This window comes from Pyrgilauda ruficollis, unplaced genomic scaffold (assembly GCF_017590135.1).
Source record: "Pyrgilauda ruficollis isolate IOZ18807 unplaced genomic scaffold, ASM1759013v1 scaffold17, whole genome shotgun sequence".
In the NCBI taxonomy this organism is placed as follows: Eukaryota; Metazoa; Chordata; class Aves; order Passeriformes; family Passeridae; genus Pyrgilauda; species Pyrgilauda ruficollis.
The window spans coordinates 6,573,544-6,595,092 of record NW_024515875.1 but is presented as its reverse complement, the minus strand read 5'-3'; the positions used below and the strand labels follow the sequence as shown (position 1 = coordinate 6,595,092).

The following is a 21,549-nucleotide window of genomic DNA, read 5'->3' as shown; positions in this document are numbered from 1 at the left end:
GATATCCATATCTCCTCACTGCTTAGGCACTACTACAGGTGAGAAAAGGAAGAGTTAGACCTACTTTTAAAATGCCAAATACAGGAGACAGGTCACTGACCCCACTATGAGCTCTTATGTACTGCTGACTCACAGAAAAGTGTGAGAAGACCCAGACTATCTTTTTCTATTCCTTCTATTCCAACTTATTAACTGATTAACGGTTGTACAGTAATCTTATTTGAAGTCCAATGCCAAAAGCAATGTCAGATGATGAAAGTGGAGTTTCATTTCATTGATTCCAGAGACATTTTTCTAGGGATAATTTTTACAAGATCTCCGTGGTCCGCTGCTCCAAACAACTTACAAATGGAGACATTGTTAAGTTCCAGAAGGACTCTGAACATAATTAAATTAGTATTTTTAGTGCTGCAAGAACCTCAAATGCATGGTGTGTAGCTCAGTGAAGCATTGTGCAATACTTAAGTCATGCTCTTATCTACTTCCTCCTGTCAGTGCCAGGATGACCTTAAGGGGGGCTTTTCAGTTCTGCCAGAACCTGAAAAGGTCTCCAGAAGGGACGTGTATGACGCAGCTTCTTTCACACAAGAATCTGGGCTTGACTGCCTGAGACCATGCCCAGTTTGTGTAACTCAAGTGCTTCCCAAGGTCTGTAAAATGGATCAATCAGGCCTGTGATTGCAGCTGTCACTCCTAAGTGGCACAGTCCCAGTGTGGCATAATGTTGTGCCACATCCCTCTCCTCTCTTCTCTCTCCCATCTTCAGGTGCGTTGTCACCAGAGTACAGGCATGGTTTTGACTGGGAAGATCCTGAACACAAGACTCAGCAACCCCAGGGCTTAGTTACTTCTTCTAGACCCTGGCACTGAGCTATGGGAAATGCTCATGTGGCTTTGAGCCATTTTGTTTCCTCCTTTGCTCCTTTACTGTATTCAACCTTATTGAAAAGGAGGGAGGGGGAGGCAAGCCTGCAGTGCCTGCTGCAAAAACCCCTTTGTGGACCCTGCTATTTTAGTGCTATAAAGACCCCTGGCCAAAGAGAACATGTTGAATAGATGTGCTAGGGAAAAAGCCCTTGGAAAAAGGCTTTGGATTCACCACTTATAAGGGCTAGTATATCACAGGATCATTTAAATAGTCATCCAGATCTTCTAGTCTTCCTGCTGCAAGACAAATGTTATTTATTTCAATTTCTTCACTGCCTGGGCCTCCCATTTTAAAGTTGTTATTAAAAAAGGGCTTCAATGAGTATTTAGTATCTTGGTTGTAACATCTCCTAGTTTTTTTTCATCCTTCAGTCAGGAAGCATGTCAGTAGCCTCAAAGCACTGCATATCATAATGTCTTTTGCCCAGGCACACAGTTCAGAATGTGCAACTGGTGCATCTGTAGCAGAACTGCACTCTACATCCAGAAACCCCTGGAGCCCAACCTGTGGGGGGCTTTACTCCTGTGGGAGGCCCCCTGGCAGAGAAGCTGAGGGAAAAGGGACCCTGGTAAGGACTCCTAGGATGGCTGTGCGGGCAGAGTATAAAGAGCTACTTCCACATCTTTCTACTATGATGCAGGTGGGATATGGAAATAGGGTTTTCATCCTGAGAACGACTTATGGGTTTCTTGAATAGGAACCATCTTCCCTCAGGAACCCAAGCAAAGCCAGACAGAAAGCACTGGGAAGCTTGCACAGTTGATCAATACCAGAAAATGGACAGTATTTCCTCTTCTCTTAGTAAGGGCCAGTTCACACTGAGCAGCTTTGTCACACACTAAAGAGGAAACAATTGAAAATCTCCAGGGTCCTCTAGACCCTCCCTGTACAGTGCAGCATGGCTGATTTTGTTCATCCACCCTGCAGGAGTGGTTTTTACCAGTCTTTGGACATTTGCCCCAAAAAATGACTCTCTGCGTTGCTGTGGCAGTTTATTCCTTTGGTGAACTAAAGAATTCCTCCCAGCGTTTCAGCTGGCCCCTGCATCTTGTCCATGCCAACATTAGTTTGTTTCTGCTTTCTTAGTAAGACTCCTTCATATATCAATTGCTCTGTTTTCATACCAGCTCCTTTGTCAGATCACTCCTCCTAGCCCTCTTAAACCCTAACCAGAGATCTTACTTGATTACTGAATTTACATTTGTTCTACTTAGAAATTACTAAAATGTCTCCCCAGCTTTAATGAATAATGAAACACTATACTTACAAAAATAGTAATTAGCAATATAGCTCAAAATAAATCAATGTGTGGATCAGACTCCCAAAGGCAGGAGGAAAAGCTGCAGCCATTAAAATAGGTGGAGCTGAAAATAGCTAAGCACTTGGGGATAAAGAAAGGGAAAAAAAGGAACTTATGAATGGCCATGTCCTATAGATAATCAGCAATCCACACAGGTTGGATTGCTAACACTGTCCTGAGTCTGACTGCTCCATTTCCTGCCAGCTCCCCTCAAATACTATTCAGTAAATTTAGGAGTTTTCTGAGGATGTCAAGCAGCTGGAGCAGCCGAGAAAAGTAAGAGGAAATAGAAGAATGTCAAACCCTCACCAGTGGTTGTCCAAGAGTTTCCATCGGGGTTCCTATCATCCTTCCTTCCAGATGAAGGAAAAGGTGCCCACGCTAAGAAAAACCCAATGTACAAGGATTTACAACACCGACAATCATTATTATTTCTACCTCCTTGGGATGGATCTGCCTTGTGGTGTTGGAAAGGAAACAATGAAACATGCAGTGGGAGTGTGTTGAAAGGGCATAGGGAACACACTTGTTTACAGAGGAAAAACAATTCAGATACTACAGCAGCCAGCCTATTTTCCCTTAGTACTACCTAAATATAGTGTTAGTTTTTGGTAGAAAGCCATGATTCTGCTTCTTCAGGAAGTCACAGAACAAGGTTGGTTCTTGCCAGATCAGTTTATTGACCCATTAACAATAAAAATACCAAATTGTTCATAAGACACATCTTTGGAGTCAAGCAACTCATAGGTCTGCTCAAACAAGCCAGATTATGGTATGCAAATGTCTACATTTCACAGCCAGGTCATGTCACTTCTTGTACTATACTTTTCATATTAACCGGTCCCTCTGTCAGGAAAATAGAAACAATGCAAAAATCATGCAAATTTCATCACAGTGAATGATTATCCACCTAAAATTTTAGACCAGGAACGTAGTGTTGTTTTGTTTTTTTTTCTTTTCTTATTTTTCTTCCTTTTTTGGTAACTCTTTATTTTCCCTCCTTCCCAGTCAGGGGGACGAAATTATATGGTACAACTATCACCAACTGCATGTCACAAACATACACATATGTATAAACATAGTGGAGTAAGTGAGCCAATTGCAACAAATACACTGCCTGAAGTCAGTCTGCATAATGAATTCATTAAGTCCTACTGAAATTAAATCAGAAATTAATCCTAGATAGAGAATACTTTCAAACAGATTAAATTCAACAAGACTCATTTGATCCTTTCCAGAAAGAATGAGTTAATGAATGCACAAACACTTTCTGTACTCTCTCAAACCAGCCATTAAGTTTTTGGAATCTGCCTGATCCTTAGAATATCTGAGGATACTTATGTAGAATTGTACCTGCTGGAGCTTTCAGGTGACTAACATTTTGATTTCAGTGCAAAGCAGAGAAAAAATTTCTACATGTAATTTCCTTTGATTGCAGAAGCAATTATTTTGAAGCCTGAAGAAAATGTAACACATTCCCCCAAGATGCCTGCTTTACAGATTGTACTCTCACAGAACTTTACCACGAATTATTAACATTTTAGTATACATTCCTATGTTTTAGCTCTAGTGGTTCCCTATAAACTTGATGCAAAGAAGAATTAAAGGGCCAGGTTTTAAGGAATGAATGGTGGGATCTTAACAAATGCCTCATTGCCTTAATCCTATTGAAACCAGTGCGAATTAGGCACCAAGGCTCTCTGAAAATCCTGCTAGGCTCCTGCCTATATAAATCTTATTTGTTAGGGCAGTTCTGTAAATTACCTAATACCACCCTGCCACTGTTTGGAAAAAGGTTTGTAAATATCTGCTGCAAGATTGCAAAGTAAGACAAAGTAGCTTAAAGAAGACTTAAAGCGTTAGTAGGAAATCTGGATATTTGGAGCTTAGGAAACTCAGGGGTATAAAGGGATTACACTAAAATCTTGGTCCTAGTTTTTGCAGTTGGAAATTGAAAGTTAAAATGCAGGAGGGAGAAGTTTGGCAAAGGAGAACAGAGTATCCCAGGGTTAGGGCAGCTAACAGATGGCTGTCCTACACCTCTGCCCCACCTTTGCTGCTGATTCCTCTGTTATCCTGGCCTGTGTTTTTCATGGGGTCATTCCAAATGACAAGTTCTGTGTCTCTGAGTAGCTGACTTCAGACACCTTGAGTCTGATTTGGAGCAGTGCCGAGCACTCAGAGCTGCAGCTGACAGTAACGGGAGATGTTTTCAGATATGTGCAACTGAAAACAAAAACTATGAATAAAGGTCAGGCCCTCTGTTTCTGAAATTCAGGACATAAAACTAGGGCATCCTGCTGACCAAACTCTTCATGCCTCAGCTGTCCACCTGCAAAAATGGAGTAAAAATACTCAGTTATCTCACATGGGTGTTGCAGAGATTTACTAGGTGATATCAGGCATGTGCTCAGAATCACAAGACAGCTCAGGAGAAAATTAATATTTCTGATTTAGAGCAAGGTTTGAATACTATTAAGCAAAGTTGAGGGGGTCACACACTGACTTGTTTGAGAATTCAAATATTGAATAATTGCTCATTAAGTGAGCACTGTCCATTCTGTGACCTGAATGTGGTCAAAATCCCTGAACAGAAAAATGTGTTCCTGTCATTAGAAGTGTACTGAAATGCATTCACAAGAGAAGACCATACTGAGGTTGCACAGACAACTACATTTCCAGTGTTGGTTTGGTTTTTTATATTTGCCTTAGCATCTTTAATAATCTTCTAACACGGTTTCTCCCGTGGTCTTTATCACACATATATTAGCTCATACTGCAGCTGAAGTCTAAATCTATTTCCACTCCCAATAATGTGGTATAATTCAACTTTTACCCAGATTTCACTTTCTAAAATGCAATTAACTACATCATGGAAGCTCAAACCTCTTGGCTTCATCAGCATCTTACAATAAACCCCAAAAAACCCAAAACAACTTTCAGTGTCCAAGAGGTGTCAAGCTCCTAACCAGAACCCTCAGGGAAGGTGTGGATTTTTTCAACGAGCAGAGTCCAAGCAATGGCTCCCCACCATGCCAGCATCCAGTGTGGGATGGGATGAGACCAGGTGCCCAGCTGAGTCCCAGAGCTTGTAGGAAGCTGGCGGCCTCAGAAGCCCCTGGGAGCTTCCTCCCACTTGGAGATATGGATAAAAAAACACTCATAACATCAGCAGTGTGCTGGCAGTAATAAAACGTATCTCCATAACGCCAAGCTGCACCAGAGGAGGTTCAGGTTTGACACGAGGAGGTATTTCTTCACAGAAAGGGATGCCATGCATTGGAATGGGCTTTCCAGAGAGGTGGTGGAGTCACCGTCCCTGGAGGTGATTGAGAAGTGACTGGACATGGCACTCAGTGCTACGGTTTAGTTGACAAGGTGCTGATGGGACAAAGATTGGACTCCACAATCTTAAAGGTCTTTTCCAACCTAAATGGTTCTGTGATTCCATTGTGGGAGTTATACATCAGTCGCTTAGTATCTGCCTCTGTGTATCTGCCACAAGTTGTCCATCCTTGAATTAGTTGAAGCAGGATTATCAGTGGAAAATTAAGGGCTTTTCTTAGGAAAAAATTAATTAATAGAAAGTACATCTTTTCTGGCAATTTAATGAATGCACAATTACTGCATCAGGGAAAAGCCCCCTAAAGATTTAATAATTTAATATGTACAAAAAACCTACTGAACAGAGAATTACTTTGTTCAAAGGATCAGCTATACCCTTGCCTAGTTTTTGTCAGCTCTGTAGCTACCCTGGAACATCAGAGCTGGAATAGCAGGGCTGCTGCAGGGCAGAAGCACAGGGCGTTGATAGAAGTGGAGCAAAGGAAAGGCAGAAATCCTGTTTAGCACTTTCCATGCTCTGTATAACTGAGCACTGTTTCACTGCCACTGGCAGTAAAATGACCTCCTATTTACACCATGGTGCTTGAAGCTTGTGGTTTTTAATAAAAAAAAATGTGCCTATCTCCAATTCTGATGAACTTCTCCAGGCATTTCTGTGCTGCTCAGCTTTCACAAATGGATTTCCAAACAGCAGAACTGCTTAGTGTGGTACCTCTCAGAGGTACTCAGCATCCTCTGCTATCTGCTGCACCTGACAGCAAGAAGAGTTTAGAGGCAAGTATCTAAGAGAACTTGAAAAATTACAGATTTGGGATATCAGCATTGATGATACGTGAAGCCAAGAGAAAATGAATCACATGTGAAAGATGGAACTGGGTGGATGTAACGAGGCAGAGCAACAAGAAGCACATTTTGCCTTCTGCAGGGACAGTTCAGAACCATGGAAGGGAAGCAAGCAAGTGGGGCCAGTGGGGCCACTTACTGCACTTTGTGAGATGGGAAGGCTGACCTTAGCTTGGTAAGGCCCCTTCAGCTCAGTTCCAGGGCAGGTGCTTACAAGTCACAGTATTATCTGCTGTGGTCAGTGCTTCTTCTTCTAGAGGGATAAGAAGCCAGTGAAGTCCCACGATCACAGATACTTCAATAAATCTATCTCCTGATGTAGTCTGGTGCCTTTTCTGCCACCCCCTCCACTTCTGTCCTGTAGCAGTGCACATTTCCACCAGCATTACAGCAAGGTTAGCCTAAAATCCCATCTGCCTTGGGAATAGCAAGGACAATAAAATCCCCACCGTCTCACAAAAGCTAACACAAGGTCTACATTTCCACTGCCTTCCTGCCAAACATGCATCAAGAGACAACCACATTTTCACTTGGCAACATGATCTATTTCTTCCCTACACTGGCATCCTCTCCACTTTTTTTCTTAAGTGGCAGAGGGACAGTGTCCTTCCTCCAGACCTGTGAACAAGACCTTCTCTTTTGGCCACCTACACTTCCTCCATGAAATATCTCTTCTGCCTTGACTGTTAGCTCTGCACCAGTGCTTTGTGCACCCCTTGGATTAGTAACTTTCTTCTGGAGATAATTCATGGACACAGAGGCTTAGGAGGCAACACAACAGTTCAGCAGCAGCTAGCACATGTAGGCATGGTAGGAAAATATCCCCACCTATGCCTGACCAGAAAATTGTGTCCCATCTTACAAACCAGAGACTTGAAAAAGGCAATACAAATATTCATGGTCTCCACAACAGCAACAGCATATTCAGATTTGGAGAAGGCTCTCAGCAATAAAAGTGTATGATGGTGTATCACCAAGGTTCTTGCCTCTTCTCAGGCTCCCTGTTAAGCACGGTTTGAAGGCTCTGATCTCTTCCTTAGGCACATCCTGGTGTGGAGCTTGTGATCCAGACCCTGTTGTGAGCACAATCTCCCCACCTGGAGATTCTCCAGCACAACAACCCAGAACTTCGTAAGCACAGCACAAGCTCAGAATACAGGACCTATGATAGCATAGACCTGCTTGCTTCCACTACTTCAGGGCCAGTTCTTCCTTATGAGATCCTTCCAGAGAGTCCCACAGGCAGATATATGTTCCACCCCACAGACACACAGACACACACACAAAAAAAAAAAAAAAAAAAAAAAAAAGACTGGCAAATAAAGCTAACAAATTATTTTTATTACTCAATTTATTCCAGGTGAGAAGAAGGGAGGGGAAGAAGAGAGGAACAAACCTATCCTTTTTCTGTCCTTTCTAGATAAATTCATTCAGAAGGCATGTGAATGCTAGTTTAAAAGTATTGGTTATATATAGAGAAAACAGGCAGAATTACTGCAGCAGATTATTCGACTTTCATCTGCGCCTTGGTTTCCTCACAAGCAAATGGAGTAATAACAAGAGTGTTCCAGGACTGATTTTTTAAGGATCTTACCTCAATATCAATGAAAAGTGTAGTACTAGTCTCAGTGGTAACAGCTTTGGCCCATTTTTTCCCAATTACTTTGCAACCTATCATTCAGAGGCTCAAGTCAAACATAATGGGACTCATGTATCACATAAAAAGCCTGTCTTACAAGCATCTTTCTGGGCACATGTTAAAGGTGGAAGCAGAAAATGCAAAATGAAGACTGCCTCTGAAACCTCACTTTGACTTCCTCCTGCAGATGCCTTTTAATAGTCTTTATTGTATCTTTTTTTTTCCTTGAAAGTGTCCCCCACCTCAGCTGCTACAAAGGAAAGAGCTCACAGAATGTGTAGCAATTCCATATTTTCCTGTTATCCTAATTTCAAGCACAGCAAAGTGCCTCATTTGCCACACACCATTCAAACCCATCACTGAATTCAGAATACTGATTTCTTCATGGTCTTTTTCTGTGTTGCTATTTTGCCATAATATCTCATTCACGAGCCTTAATGGATATTCTGCCAGGGAGATAGGGGTTGTTATCTCTATTTTACAGACACTAAAATCAAACAAAAAGAGGCTAAGGTCAAAATGGCCAGAGCAATGACAAATTTTGGGTCCCCAATTCGTGATGCCTCGGATTAGTATTTCCCCAGCTCTGTGTGTGTTGACAGCAAACCTCCACACAATACCAGCTCTGCACTTCTGCAAGTCAGACCCCAGGTGTCTCAAACTGAGAATCCAGAAAACGAGAACACACCAATTAGTGGCCACCCATGGAAAACCTCATTTATGTGGCCTTTTCATATCACATAGGAACTTGTGACAAGAGGCAGGAAAAAGCCTAATTCTTCAGGGCAGTATTCAATTGCCAAAATACGAGACCATTCTTCTGTTTTTGAACAGCCCCCTGCCCAATTCAATACATAACCTTCATCACTGGCAGTAAATGAAACAGAAGACCGATAGAAATCAGCTTTGTTTATGGCAAAACTCATTCAGTCCCTAAGTGTATTCCATTCTGTGCACTAAATGAGACAGGGATCCTATTGAAAAAAAAAGGTACCAGTGTTTGATCTTATAATTAAGAACCACATTTTTATGTCTATTCATGACAGAAGACAAATTAAAGATGGATAGGCAACCTTTTAATTAATTTTCTGTACACTGTTTGACTTTGAAAACTAAATATATGCTTAATAAAGGTGTTTAATCTTTTCTTTTAAATGTAAACTAAAAAGGGAGAATATAGGAAATTTCATCATTTGAAATCATAACATTCTCCTCCTTTGTATAATAAAGGTGCAACTGTTACCTATTAAATGCTTGCAAAATTCTTTGCACTTTCAAAGCTTTATTCCTCTAATCTCATCAGACAGATAAATTAAAAAGTCACAGTGTCTATTTGAAGAAGACCCCTACCAAGAAAATTCTTGTCCAAACAGGAAAAGCCCAGCAAAGTTTGATTCAGATGAAAAGATTGTCTTTGACTATTGCAATTTATCCCATCTCCCAAAAGTTGGGTAATCCTGACTATAGGCAGGGTATCTTGTTCTCCCTCTTGTGTTGTGGAAAGACTCAGGAATAAACAAAGGATATCTTCCTAAGGGTTATACAGATTTAGCATGAGATACTGCAAGATACCACAGATCATCTTTACCTGTTCTATATTTCCATGCAACACTAGCTCTTCTGCTGCATGAGAATACGTCCAGAGAAGGTGAATTATATCTCAGTATATTTTATTCTGCATTCCCAGCAACCACTGGAACACATCATAATGGCAGCAGAGGGGATTAAGCACTGAAGGTGACTTCTAGTAGGAGTACAGCCCTCTGGTTGGGAATTTCTGAGTGACTGCCATACAAATGTTTGAGACAATTCATGCCACCAATTGATAAACCCCTTGTAATAATTCTCCCATGAAGATGATGAACGGGGCACCTCAGTGTGGAGTTCCAGCAGATGTTTGTGTTCAGGAGAAGGATGTTGGAACTAAGTCTAGGAACAAGGTGAGATGTCCTGCTGAAATCATAGCCTTGAGTCCACTAGAAAATACGCGTAGATCTGGGCACCTCAGAAACATAATACACCAATTGAATGCCTTTAGAACCTGGCTGTAACAAATGCTGAAGACAGAGTGACATCTAAACATTCTGAGTTTAGGCATCTTACTCTGTTTATTGGGGAGGTATCTACTGGTTTGGATTCAAGCCCTGAACCCCTGTAATGAAGGAACAACTCTTGTTCCTCTCTCACAGCATGTAGTAAATAACTATTTATTCAGTATCTCAGTAGACACACTAGCTTCCCTAAATTATGGAAGATGTTGATCCAATCTCTACTGTACCTGAAAAGATCTCAGGTCTTACCCCCCTCCTACAAAAGACTGCTTAGAGCAAGCTGATCTCAGCTTTTCCTGCATAAGTTCCTCGACTTTTTCCATGGAAGAATTAAATAATCATCAGGCCAGAGACAGAGAGCATACAAAAGTAAATATCAATTTATATCCTACTGGTTAAGCACAGTCTTGCAAGAGGACACACTGGGCCCAGGTTCTGCTTCAGTGAATATTTGATAATAATCACATGAAATAGTGTTGAAGGAGCACAAGAGACCATTGAGTCCATTCTCTGGTCCAGAGATACTTCCTGCAGCCCTTCAGTGATTAAACCTGCCATAGTTTACTTAATATATCACAGTGCACCACAATATTTTTGCACACCCCATTAAAGACCAATACTCCTATTTTTATACATCATGGGCAGCGGGAAACATTACTCCTATTTTCTTTCACTTGGCACACTAGCATCTGGACCACTCTTGGCCTTCTTCCTTTTAGGTTAAACAACCCTAATTATTTCAGTCTTTTCTCCTTTTACCTCAAGCAATTCTCACTATCCCAGTCTACATCCTCTCACTGGACCACACTTCCTCAGAGTGCAGTACAAAACTAAGGCAGGACATTTCAGCGGAGTGCTACAAGTGCACATCAGAGCTGAAGGCTTATGAGATGTGTCTGACAGCCTGTGCTCCCACTTGCACAGCCTGGTAAGATGGTGTTCCCCTTCCTGGAAACAGGATGATGTTCTAGCCTAACACTGAACTTGCGGTCCTCTAGAGACCCTGTCTGCCTTCCTGAAGGACAGCCTGTGGTCTCCCATGTAGAACTGGCTGCAATTTATTAATCATTCCCATGGAGAGTACTTCATATTCACTCTGATGTTGTTCAAACCAGATCCCTGGTCTGACAAGCTTTTCTTGAATTACAGTGGTTTCCCCCAGCTCACCACAGCTGGTTTATGCCATCTGCAGATTTCATAAAACACTTCCTCTAGACAGTTATCCAGGTTAAAATTTTAATATAAAGTACAATGTTTGTTAATGAAAATATGAAGCACTAGCAGGCCACAGCACAAGCTTGTGGCAACCTGCTCAATAGTCTTCCATTTCAACAGGAAATCAGTGAGAATTGCTCATTGAGTAAAATTATCTACACCAGTTCTGCATCCCTGCTGTAATGCCTTCCTTTGGAACTTGATTCTTTGCTGCATTTATGATAAAAGACTGTGAGATAATGTCAAAATTCTTACAAATGACAAGGTATGACAACTACTTCCTCTGTATCCACAAGCCTTGTTATAGAAGAAAGCTAAATTAGTTTGACATTATATGTGCTTGACAGATCTGTGCTGGCTCCTAATAATCTCCTTTATTTGATTATTTCCACCATTCTTTTTTCTCCAGGAATGAAGTTAAAATGGGTAGTCTGCAATTTCTTATCTTCTGCTTGTTTTCAGCCTTCTGACACCTCATCCATGCCACATGAGTCTTCAAAGCATTCAAAGCTTATGGTTCAGAGATTGCTTCCCTCACCTTTGTAAATAAGCTAGGATGACTTGAAAGAACCATCTTACATCAGTACACCCTGATTTGTTCTGCCCTTTTCCTAGATCCTGATCTTCCTCCTTTGTGGTTCCTGTTACCTCTTTTAGCCATCAACTTGCAGCTGATCACATTACTGAAGATATGCAAATTGGGCATAAAATGCTTTAGCCTTATTGACAATGCTGGATGTAAAGCTTCAATCACAGCTCTCCCCTCCTCTCCATAAGCACCATAAACAGAGAGAGTCAGGATGATATTATTTCACTCTCTTTCTCTGGATCAATTATTATTTTGTCTTTGTATTGAGTTGATTATGGGTTATAAAAGGATCATCTAGGTATGCCAGTAAACAGCCGATGAATGTTATGGGGACTTTACAGTTTTAAATATAATTGTGTGAAGGCTTTAGACACCTCCACACTTAGAAAGGAAGGAAGCTCTAAAGTTCTACAGCCTGTGACAGACATGTCTAAGAATGTACTTCAGTTTAGAACAAACCCTTATTTCTCAGTTCAGAACAATGGTAAAATACTGCCAGGCATTTCAGACTCCTCTTGACAGTCACACCCTGATTAAAAAGTAATTAAATTCTACAAGATAAGGCATTGTCTCATGGTATCTCTTCCTGATTTGTGGAACCATACCACTCAAAGCAAGAAGACAATGAATATAAGTAAGAATTAACTGTAAGAGTTCCTATGAGCCATTTGGGTCATTTTTTACTACTTTTTTTTTTTTTTTATCATCTACAAAATCTTGTACACTGGCATCATAATGGAGGGTTCTTTTTGCTGCGTATCCAGTTTTACCATACAATAGTGAGCTTCATGTACTTTTTCACATCTTAACTTTGCTAACTTTTCTCTGGAACTTATCCAACTTCTGTTTACTTCCTGGAGATTTCAGCTGGTTTCAGTTCTTCCATTATTTTAGAGGGAGATCTTTTCTTTCCTTGCTCCATTTGTCCTTTCCTTAGGGTTTTATCTCTTCTCGCTGGTATTCTGAGTGGAATTTAGGATACAAGGGAAAGGCCATTTGCCAGTGCTGTGCTTGAGGCAGGACTGGTTGCATACCTATCAATTTTAACAGTCAACATTAAACATCAATTTTCTGTTGCAGTTGTCAGTCCTCAGAACTCTATGTAGGACTTGAAATTCTCTTGGGTTTTCCACAGGAAATGTAAATAGGAAGGGTTAAAACCACAGTGTTTCATCTTTATTAGGCAAAACCTCCATTCTGACAGAATCATCTCAGCCTGTGCAATCCTGTTGCAAGCTGCCAGTCTGACTTCTCCAACCCAACAAGCTAAGAATTAAAATGTTAACACTAGGTGAAGTGAAAGTTCACAGTTCTAAGGAACACAGTGAAGTGTCCCTGCAGGGGGTAAACTTGTGGTCCAACTTCTAAAAGCCCCTCTGCCTCAGTTCCCCATCACTCCAGTACTGCCTCCCAGCTTCACCACTCCTCTCAGCACAGCTGAGCAGGTGATGCCCTCCTTGCATTTGCTCAGCAGGTTATTTCCAGCAGCGGATTTCACTCTTACATGAAATTAAAGGGCTGCAATTTTACTGTCAGCAAATCAGCAACTGACACCTGTTTCTTTATGTCTACCCTTCCAAACCTAGATCACTTTTTGTTAAATTATTTCTAAATCCACCACTGAATGCCTTACTCCTAAAGCTGTGGGCAGACAGAAGGTGAACAATAGTCAGCTCAAAACCTTTGTGGTTTACATCCTGCTGGTTTCAATCTGAATTAATATAAATGACTGACCTCATCTGCAAAAGAGCATAGCATAGTACCGTGGTGCCCAACCTGCACACTCTGGAGTACTTAACATTGCAGATTTATAAGGTCATTGGATGCTGTTAATAAAATAAATGGATTAGACTCCACTCAATAGTCTGATGAACTGAATGCTAATTGATAAGTTTTAACAGTTATAAGAATAATCAGAACTGTAAATTATTCTGTACATTAGCAATTATTAGCAATCATCCCAATTCATAAAAAAAAAAAAACCCTGAAGTTCCTAAAAGCACAGTAGCACTTCTAGGCAATAATGGGAAGGGTGGAATGAAACTAGCTTCAGAGTGGGGTTCAGATCAAAACACACTCCCCTGCACCCCTGAATTTTAGGGGCATTCAAACCAAGTAAGTGAGATTCTTTTGGGGCCCTTTAGCTTTACTAATTACTAGCCCTTACAGAAAGGTGTATCCTCCAGAGAGAATGCCTAAATATTGTGAGATGTCCCAGCTTCTATAAATAGAGATATACTGTGATTATGGCTGGAATTAATTCAAGAAACTTCAGCTGCGAGATGAGTAATGAACGGGACTGACATTTATTGGTCATAATTTAAGAGACTGTAAGTACATCCTGGCTTGCTTTTTGAGACATAAATGCCAACTGTCCCTGGTTGGCAGGTTCAGGACATCCTGTCTTGGGCCAGCAAGACATCTGTAGCACAGCCTGCCACCCAACAGCAGCATTAGAAGCCAAGGGACAAGCCTGGATGGAGCATGAACCATCAGGAAAGCAGGAATGCTGACACTAGCATTGCTCCTATTGCAGCCATACCCTTCCCAGCTGCTGCTGTGGCTGGGCAACCTTTTACCTAAGCCAACAGGAAGGTGAGAAGTAAAGATCCACCACTTTGCTGTCTCTCTCTAGGGATACTCACTTGTGTCAGCTGCAACTCTGCCCAGGTGGAGAACTGCAGCAGATACAAAAGCAACTGGAGCACAAAGAAGGAACCCAGTTCTTCAAACACTAGTGCCAGGAAAGGTGAAGGGAGCCAGACCCTGGTGGTAGTGGCTGATGCTGCCAGCAGGAGTACTGCATGGTCAAGGGAGCAGGGGGAAGGCAAGGAGCAGAACAGATGGGGAGAGGAGACAGAATGAGTAACAGGCGGAGACAGCAGGAGCAGTGTAACTCCAAAAGCACAAATTCCTTTTGCTGTATTAAAAACAAATCACTATTTTCATTACACTATTCCTTCACCCCATACACATATCGTAGGCTGGATCACTGTGGTGGTCAGGGAGGAGCTACCACTCTGGTGAATAGCAGGGAGAAAACTAAGTTGTAGACCTGCTCTTAGGCTCTGGTCCATTGTAATAAAGCCTTGGTCTGAGAAGAAAAGCAATGGTTTGTGTTAAAGGAATTCAAGGGGCTAATAAACACCCTAGCACTGCAGGAGTGACTGAGAATGGATAAAGCAGAGCTTTGCCTGTCCAAAGCATCTCTCACTTCAGGGCTTCTGAATTCCTTTTTTTTTCCCCCACTCTAATTGTTTAGTTTCCAAATTAAAGAAGCATCTTGCAGAGATGGCCACAACAGTTGGAGAATGTATGCTTAGATCAGTCAGAAAGCAGGTTAATAGCACTGCCAGAAAGAGAAACCAGCTCGCCCTAAACCAATTCCTCTATACTACCCTGTGGTGCTCACAACCATGAAAAGCCATCGAGTTTTACACATGCACTCAGCAGGTGATAGAACGAGCCCAAAGGAAAAATAAACACCTTCTCCACTTGAGGCCATCAGAGCTCTGAGGTTACATGTCACCTCCTGGTGTGCTCGGGAGGATCTTGGAATTGTAGATTAAATGAGTATGGATGGATTCCTGACTTTGATTTTGGACTTCAGATATTGAAAGGTGTTTCATCTGGGTACCTGCTCTGGTACTCCCACAGCAAGATATTCTACCAGCAAACATTTGTACCCTCCACCATGCCTTTCTGGATGACCAGCCTCCTCTTATCAGCCCAACATTCCTCTGTGTAGAGCTACTGGGCTACGGTTGTTTCTTTACAACACTGAACACCAGGATTTCAAAACTTAGATGCAGACAGGTAAGGACTGCTGCCAAATCTACCCCTGAGACCTCTCATACTCAGGGCAAACAGGGGAATCACACAGTGGCTTCCAAAGGACATCAAAACAGAGAGGGGCCATCAAAAGGTTTCTCATCCTCAGGTGTCTTTAGAGCACTGTCACCAGAGCTTTTGTTCCTTCTCAAACCCTAAAGGAGCCCTCCCAGTGTAAGGAAGAAGCCCAAAGCAACAAAGGAATCACAAGTCGTTTACGTTCAGGAAGAGGACAACAGGAAGGTTGTACAGAAGGAAGAATGCATGGGCCAGCAGTGCATGCACTGAGCAAATGGCAGTCAGCAATGCACCACCAGCCTTCCACAACCATGCAGAGGCCTCAGCTTATAGAGCATGGTGCTAATAACACCAAGACTGCGGGTTTCATCCCATATGGACCATTCACTTAAAAGTTGGACTCAGTGATTTTTGTGGGTGATTTTTGTGGTGATTCCTTTTCAATTCAGAATATTGTGATTCTGGTGCCTTTGCTTCAAATTATCTCAGCCAAAAGCAGAAGCAACCTTCAGGCTATAGCTGCTGTTTTACCTGGTAATACACCAATCACACAGCAGGTACCTGTCTGCTTGGTAGAGATTAGGCAGGACCCACTTCTGCCCCCTGTCCTCTGCTACGGACAGCACATGGAGCACAGGAGTCACTATGAGGAGCACATGCCTCACAGCACAAGCACAGCAAATCCAAGCAGGAATACACATCCTTCATTTGCATCATGCAAGACTATCAGCCTGCCTTCATCTTTCAAGGGCCAATGGGCCTTGTTCTGTTTCCCACTAGCACAAAAGGCATTGCAACTTGGCAGCTCCCAGCCGTGAGAAATTCCTGCTCTCTGGGAAATGGGGAGAAGGAAATATAATGTCTGTGTGGGACGATCCTGGGATGACATCACAAAATCCAAATCAGATAATATTCTGAGTTCAAAGGGATCCACAAGGATCATTAAGTCCAGCACTTAAGTGAACTCAGGGATTGATCCCACAAATCCCACAGCCTTGGTGTTCCTTGGTGTTAATAGCACCACGCTCTAACCAGCTGAGCTAATCTCAGTACAGCTGGCCTGCAAGGAGAGTCAATTTGAGGTGAAAACTTTTTGCAATTTCTCCTTCTAGTCAGTCAAAGCTACATGACCGAAGGAGAGGTCCCTCTCTTTTCCCTCCGCAGGCAATGCCCATCCTTTCAGCATAGCATGGACGCAGCCTGGAGCTACAGCTCATTTCCTTATCCTGTGGCAGGAGCAGCTCTGAGATTATTCAGGCAGCCTCAGCGTTAGGCCAGGACAAGCCCTCAGACAATACGTGCTGGTGGTTCCTTGGGCTGCACGGGTGTCCCCAGCCTGGCATGGTCACACAGAAGATTCAGTGCAGCCCTCTAGGCAGGGATGCCTCTGCACACCAGCAGGTACTGCCTGACTGGTTTTGCTGGGCTTTCGATTCAGGAGAAAGTGGCCAAAGACAATTTGGATCCACTGACTGATTTCTTTCCCACTAAGCACTATCGCTGTCCTTCTCCCACTGGAATCTCTGCCTGCAATTAGTTCCCTAGGAGGGGGCTTGCCTGCACCATTAAGAACAGTTACATTATATGATCTAGGAGAAATCAATGTCTCTAATAGTCAGCAAAGGCAGTGGAGGAGAGGGTGATGGGAGGGCTGTTTCTCTGGAGACACCCTTCTCAGTAGAAATCCCGGGGGTATTGCCCCAGGAAGAGAAATAGTGAGGACAGTAATTAAACTTCCATGGAACAATTGTTTACTGGAACAAGCACAGAAGCTGCTCAGTGTCTCTCAGAAAGGCAGAGGCATTGGCTAGACTCTACCTAGGTGCAGATGAAGTGCTTCTGCCCTGAAGTCAGCAGTCTGTGGTGATTTACACCACAAGTGGTGGGAGGAGAGGTGTGAATAGACATCTTTCCTTTAAAATACCCCTTTTCTACTGTCCACAGTGGTGTTTAAAGGTAAGACCACGCCTTGCAAGTATTGAAGCATCTGGATCGTGCAGTATAATTAAGTTATCTTAAATGAAGCCTGAGACATTTTAATATCCTGAAGCAAGAAAACCTTCACTCAGCAGGCATCTTCCTCTCTTTTTTTCTCCATTTCCTCCTTCTTGTACACCGTACACCTCTGCAGTTCCTGGAATGACAAGCCACCTCACCGGCTGGCTGTAATTGCTGGAACTGTTCCCTAACGCTTTTGCCTTCTCCAATTGCATTAAACTGCATCTTTAGAGGTACAGCCATGTTTATTCATGCTGCTCGTGTGGAAGGGGGAAGAAATGCAGACTGCCTCTTCTCCCCTCTCCCTCCTTTGATTTGATGGGTGTGGCAGGTTTAAACCTTTGCAGCCGCTGGCTCTCCGGCGCTGGGGTGAGGAGGAGAGGATGGAACGGGAAGGAAGCCGTCGTCTACGGCTGGTGATGAATGGGACTCATCTCACCCACAAGTGGGAAACCTGCTTGTGGGTTATTGTTTAATCACTCATGCAATCCAATAGTGAGCACATACCCCCATAATGTCCATCTGTTCTAGTATGCAGCGCATGCAACACTTGCATTTCTAGCCACCTATCTCACTGCCCAGCCCTGTGCGTTACTGGCGGCATCTCTCGCTGTCAGGAAAGGCTGAGTTCGGGTTTTCAGACATAGCTCAACCCAGCTTTTCAGTTATGCTACCTCTCAGCTGATTATTTTGTGGGCTCAGATTCAGAGCTGCAGTCAACTGTAGGCAGAAATGACAACACTTAGCTACCTACATCCCTCATGGGCGGGCACAGTCAGTCAGTCAGTCAGTCAAATACTTCACTCTTCACACTGGCATCGCACCCAGAAGAAAGAACAATCTGCAAGGTATGAGCGTGTGGACATATTTGTCTCTGAGGGGTGGGTGGACAGACACACACAGGCACACCTAGACACAAATGTGAAGAGGTTTCTTCCACGCCCTTCCAAGCCTGTAATTTCAACGTTTTGCTCCTTAGATGCCAAAAAGGGGGGACACCAGGGACTTCCCCTGAAAAATAATTTGAGGAGAGCTGCCTTTATTTTGGGAAGGAAACTCCGGCCAGTGCTGAAGAACCCATTCCATCCTTTTCTCTCAGCGAAAGGTCTGGGTGGGGACAGAGAAAGAGCACATGCTGAAAACCGAGGTCTTTTTTTCTCTCCCAATCAGAGCTTTCTCTGGCGTACCATCAGCCTTCCCGAGCGAGCCGCTGCGCTGCCAGCTTGGCAATTGCGGAGTGTATTCAGGTGGAGGAGCACGGCTGGGCTCCGAGCCCACCACCACGCACGAAGAGGCTCGGGCGGCGCGGCGGGGCTGCGGGCGCTCGGCGGGCGCGGGGCGAGCGCACGGAGAGCCCGCGCGTGTCCCCGCGGCGGCGGGGCCGTGCGCCGCGCGGGAGCGCGCACGGAGAGGGGCGTGTTCCATGCGGTGGAATCGTGCGGGAGCGGGCAGGCAGGGCTGCGGGTGAGCCAGGCACCTGCGTGCCACGCATTCCCTGAGTGCCACCGAGCACAAAAAGACGCGAGTAAGCCCGGAGAGGTGTAAAGAACACATACAGCAGAGTGTCGTCAGGGAGATTTTATGCCCAGCCTGTGATGGTACACGGGCAGGATGATCTCCATTCCCCTGTAGCTCTCCTCTGACTCCAAAGAACCCCAGAGCTCCTACTTTATTTTAAAATTTGCCGTGCACCTCCGCCCACTGCTCTGTCACTTTGCCTCCCTGTCTGCCTTCCTACTCCTCCTCTGCTCTTTTCATCCCGTATTTGCCATCAGAACGTGCTCGGCTGGCTTTCTGCAACGTGTTACCCCCCTCCCCAGCCTTCACCCCCTCCTCCCAGATTTTAGTGAGCATATCATTAATTGCAAAGCTTTTGAAAAACCTGCATGAGGAAAAACACAGGATGACGCAGGGTCTCTTTCTATCCCAATCACTTGCCCCTCCCCATTATTCTACAAATTTTTCCTTCGTTTGCTAACACACATTTCCATTCAGAAACACACTTTAACCTGAATCTTCTTTCAACACTGTGCTGTTCACAGGAACTGTAGTTACTCACATCAGCGTGTGAACAGAATACTGCAGTGCTATGCTGTAAAAGACACTGAAATGTGTGCATATATAAAGAAAGTAACTAGTGTGGTGCTGTGCCTGAGTTGAGTTTTGTGCTCAGAACAAGGACCAAAGCTCCTTGTCGCTACCTACAAATCCATAATTCTTGGAAGTTTCTAAAATGCCTTACAAAGATATCTGGGGTCAGTTCCTGCTGCAAAGTTCCAACTGTATAAATCCAGCATCCTCCTGAGGAAGTCCAAGAGGTTCAGCTTAAAAGGCTTTCTTAATCAGGAGCAGGTTTGGGCTTTCACACAAAATAAAAGGGGGAAGGGTGAGGGGGAAATTATCTTAGTAGCTTTTTTTTCCTAATTGCATTATCATTTTGGACACAACAATTTTGACACTGAAATGAGCCCCCACCCAAACCTTCTCATCATCTCAATTCCCTTATAGCAAAAGCCAGGCGGTACCAGGACAGAAAATGAGTGGGTTTCCAACAGGTTCACCCCATGAGCTTCTCTTATCCCACCCGAGTTCAGAGCTAACAGAGGCGTGGTCCTCTGTTTCTTTCCCAGCTGGTGCACAGTTGTCTAACTGGTTGTACTATGAAGGGTATTGCAAAGAGGGTGATTCTCCTCCTCCTCAGGCTAATGCTTTTGTTATTATTTAATTGGATTTTTCACTGTAGCATAGGTTAAAAAAAAATTCCTTCAGGTTAATTCTTGCTCAGATTTTTGCAATACAAAAAAATGAATACACCTGTCCTCCGTGCCACCTCACATCACAAGCACATAAAGCATCTCCCATTCATCAGAAACAGGAGCAATTGAGAGCGTTCTGACCAGGGATCAAGGCTCACTGGGCACCCGTTCCTTTTTGGCATAAGATGAAGAATTGCTTCCTTTATCTCCAAGGTAGAGCCAGATCTCATCACGTTTCCTGCCAGCCGCAACACTCCCCTCCACTTCTCCCCCCCACCCCGCCCCATCCACACCCTCAGAACCACAGACAGAAAACCCTAGGCAATATAACTGCCCCTGTTAAAGAAAAAAAAAAAAAAAAAAAAAAAAAAAAAAAAAAAAAAAAGAATAGAGGGGGGATTCTGGTAGCTCCCCCAAATGTGGATGTAGGCCACCCCCCTTCCCCATATCACCAGCCCCGGAAAGGCAAAACAGTCACGTTGCAGGGTGTGAAAAGAACCTTCAGTCGCAAGATGCTAAAGAATTGCAAAATAGACGTCTGCTGAAAGCAGCTGAAATTTCCTCCCCCCTTACCCCAACCCCTACCCCAGCCCCTCACACACTCAGGCAGGCACGCACCCCACGGACATCCAGCAGCCTGAGGTTTCTCAACAGAAAGAAATAGAAAAATCTTAAGCTCTACCTGTTTTGTTCTTCTCATACAGCACAGCATGATCGTATTGTCCCCTTCCTTCCTTCTTCTTCCTTCCTTCTCCTCTCTCCTTTTCCTCTTCTCTCTCTTATCTCTCCCCCCCACCCTCTCCACTCCCTCCCTCCCTCCCTCCCTCTCTCTCTCCCTGTCTCTCTCGCTCACACACACATACACACGCGAGCACACGCACGCACACACACACCAGGGCAGTTAGCAGCAACTGGAAGGTCCACAGCTATTGCTCATCACACATGCACACGCTGCCTCTCCCTGCCTCCCTCCCTACCCTTCCCAGAATTGTTCGCCAGCTCTCCCTGACTCGTCACCTCCCCACCCCACCCCCAC

At 43.7% G+C, this 21,549-nt stretch overlaps 1 protein-coding gene across 1 annotated transcript in view; it reads right to left on the bottom strand.

Moving 5' to 3' along the window:
- GAP43 (growth associated protein 43) overlaps positions 1–21,302 on the bottom strand; it is a 52,576-nt gene extending 31,274 nt beyond the window's left edge. Inside the window, exon 1 of the mRNA XM_041463929.1 lies at positions 21,196–21,302. Coding sequence (XP_041319863.1) covers positions 21,196–21,225 — 30 coding nt within the window. The 5' untranslated portion in view covers positions 21,226–21,302. The remainder of the gene's footprint in view (positions 1–21,195) is intronic.
- Between the last annotated feature and the right edge of the window lie 247 nt (positions 21,303–21,549).